Here is a 2,500-nt window from a genome sequence, read left to right on the forward strand (position 1 = left end):
ATAACTGGGATTTAAATAATTGGAGTCTTGTTGTACAACAATAAGGTAAATGGCTTCTTTTTTTTGTGCAAAAAACTTGCCTGCAATTCATGTATATAAATATTTTTTCTTGTCTAGTTTGAGGTATTGCGTAACTTGTACAAACTTCAAATAAAACGATCGAAAAAGAAAGAAAGAAAGAAAGAAATGCCGGCACCTTGCAGTCTTTGGCGTAGTAGAGGGTCCTCCCTCTGAGTTTGAAGTACCTCCTCTTCCATCTCTGGAAAGAGCTTGTCTGCTTTAACAGGATCCCCTCCTTCACGCTTTTCTGTGGCGAGAGAGAGAAAGAAAGAAAGAGAAAGAAAGAGAGAGAGAGAGAGAGAGAGAAAACGCATGTTAGTGCATCCCGATCCTCGTAAACAAAAGGAGAACAGACGGCTTGTTTGTTCTGAGGGGCGTTGACTCAATCTACTTAAAAAGGGCGACGCCGGCACTTTGTTTCAAACGTAAAGAAACTCGTGACCTTTAAAAAGGAGGAAGCTGCGTGTCGTTAACACGGAGGAACAAACAAACAAACAAACAAACAAACAAACAAACGGGCGATGCAGCAGGTGAAGGAGTTATGAAGACGACCACGACGCACGAGTGCATGAACAGAGAGGACAGGATGCACCATAGGTAATCAATTCCGAGATAGGACATCGGGGGAGGGGAGGGTGTCGCCATGGAGATTGCCATATCTCCAACAAGAGGAGACCCGGACCCACTTATTACACACACACACACACACACACACACACACTAACACACAAGATGCCATCTTAAAACTCTGATCACGTCACCGATGCCTCCCTTCATACCTGCGCCGCTTTTCAGCATTCCTTCAACCTTCATCGGGCGCTTTCACGGCAGAAAACAAAATTAATAACGCAAATATTTTCAATATATTTCTGTAAAACCTGAAACTGATGAGCTCCAACAGGAAATGAGTCATGAGACAGAGAACCAGGTCATTAAATTGTGAGGGAACGTAAACGGTGTCTTTAAGCGTGGAAACACGTAACAGAGACAATGAAATAAATATTGAGATATTGCATGCATAGGAGTTGTAACTCTTAATTTCACATACGCAGCCCTATTACTAGCTAGTTGCTAGCTAACAAAGTGGCTAACGTGCACATGTTGTGCTTGTATGGTGCTTAGTGTTCATGTATATTGTATATTGTCTTGTCTGTTAGCTTGTTGCTAGCATCTCTTGTACATTATTGTATCTTGAAAGCAAAGTATGCTTTAGGGCGGGGCTTACTTTGATTGACAGATTGGTGCCGCTAGCAGAGCTGTATAAGGCTGATGATTAACGTCTACTTCCACTTCTTAAATATATAGTCTATACAGTTGTTAGCTAGCTGGTTAGTTGAGCATTGTATCCATCAGTCTATGATCCTGAACAGTCGTTAGCTAACTGGCTAGTTGAGCATTGAATCCGTCAGTTGATGATCCTGAACAGTCGTTAGCTAACTGGCAAGTTGAGCATTGAATCCGTCAGTTGATGATCCTGAACAGTCGTTAGCTAACTGGCTAGTTGAGCATTGAATCCGTCAGTTGATGATCCTAAACAGTTGTTAGCTAGTTAGCTAGTTGAGCATTGTATCCGTCAGTTTATGATCCTAAACAGTCGTTAGCTAACTGGCTAGTTGAGCATTGTATCCGTCAGTCTGTGATCCTGAACAGTCGTTAGCTAGCTGGCTAGTTGAGCATTGTATCCGTCAGTCTGTGATCCTGAACAGTCGTTAGCTAGCTGGCTAGTTGAGCATTGTATCCGTCAGTCTGTGATCCTGAACAGTCGTTAGCTAACTGGCTAGTTGAGCATTGTATCCGTCAGTCTATGATCCTGAACAGTCGTTAGCTAACTGGCTAGTTGAGCATTGTATCCGTCAGTCTATGATCCTGAACAGTCGTTAGCTAACTGGCTAGTTAAGCATTGAATCCGTCAGTTGATGATCCTGAACAGTCGTTAGCTAACTGGCTAGTTGAGCATTGAATCCGTCAGTTGATGATCCTGAACAGTCGTTAGCTAACTGGCAAGTTGAGCATTGAATCCGTCAGTTGATGATCCTAAACAGTCGTTAGCTAGTTAGCTAGTTGAGCATTGTATCCGTCAATCTGTGATCCTGAACAGTCGTTAGCTAGCTGGCTAGTTGAGCATTGTATCCGTCAGTCTGTGATCCTGAACAGTCGTTAGCTAGCTGGCTAGTTGAGCATTGTATCCGTCAGTGACATGATGTTTAAAGAGTGGCCTTGCTGCTGGTGGAATCAGAGGTTTTCTTTCACAATCTCCCCGCATCTTTATATCTCTTTGTTTTCCCCTCCGCCTCTATCTGTTTCTGTTTCAGCCGCATTAATCCCGTCTTTTATCCCTCCTCATCTTTCTTTCCACCTAACGTCGCTCCTCCATCTTTACCGTTCTCCCTCCGTCTCACTTCCTCTTGCGGTAAATGGCCTCGGCTGTCTGAGCAGAGCG

General features: G+C 43.5%; 1 protein-coding gene across 5 annotated transcripts in view; it reads right to left on the bottom strand.

Annotated features, from left to right (window-relative positions):
• The window catches only part of si:dkey-172j4.3 (diacylglycerol kinase eta), a 53,839-nt gene that overhangs the window by 24,356 nt on the left and 26,983 nt on the right, over window positions 1–2,500 (bottom strand). For all 5 annotated transcript variants that reach the window (XR_004611402.1, XR_004611401.1, XR_004611403.1 and 2 more), the window contains one exon: window positions 197–307. Coding sequence is in view for 2 of the 5 variants with exons in the window: in XM_034556769.1 (XP_034412660.1) it covers window positions 197–307 (111 nt within the window). In the remaining 3 variants the exon portion in view is untranslated. The remainder of the gene's footprint in view (window positions 1–196; window positions 308–2,500) is intronic.

Source organism: Cyclopterus lumpus, chromosome 18, assembly GCF_009769545.1.
Source record: "Cyclopterus lumpus isolate fCycLum1 chromosome 18, fCycLum1.pri, whole genome shotgun sequence".
NCBI lineage: Eukaryota > Metazoa > Chordata > Actinopteri > Perciformes > Cyclopteridae > Cyclopterus > Cyclopterus lumpus.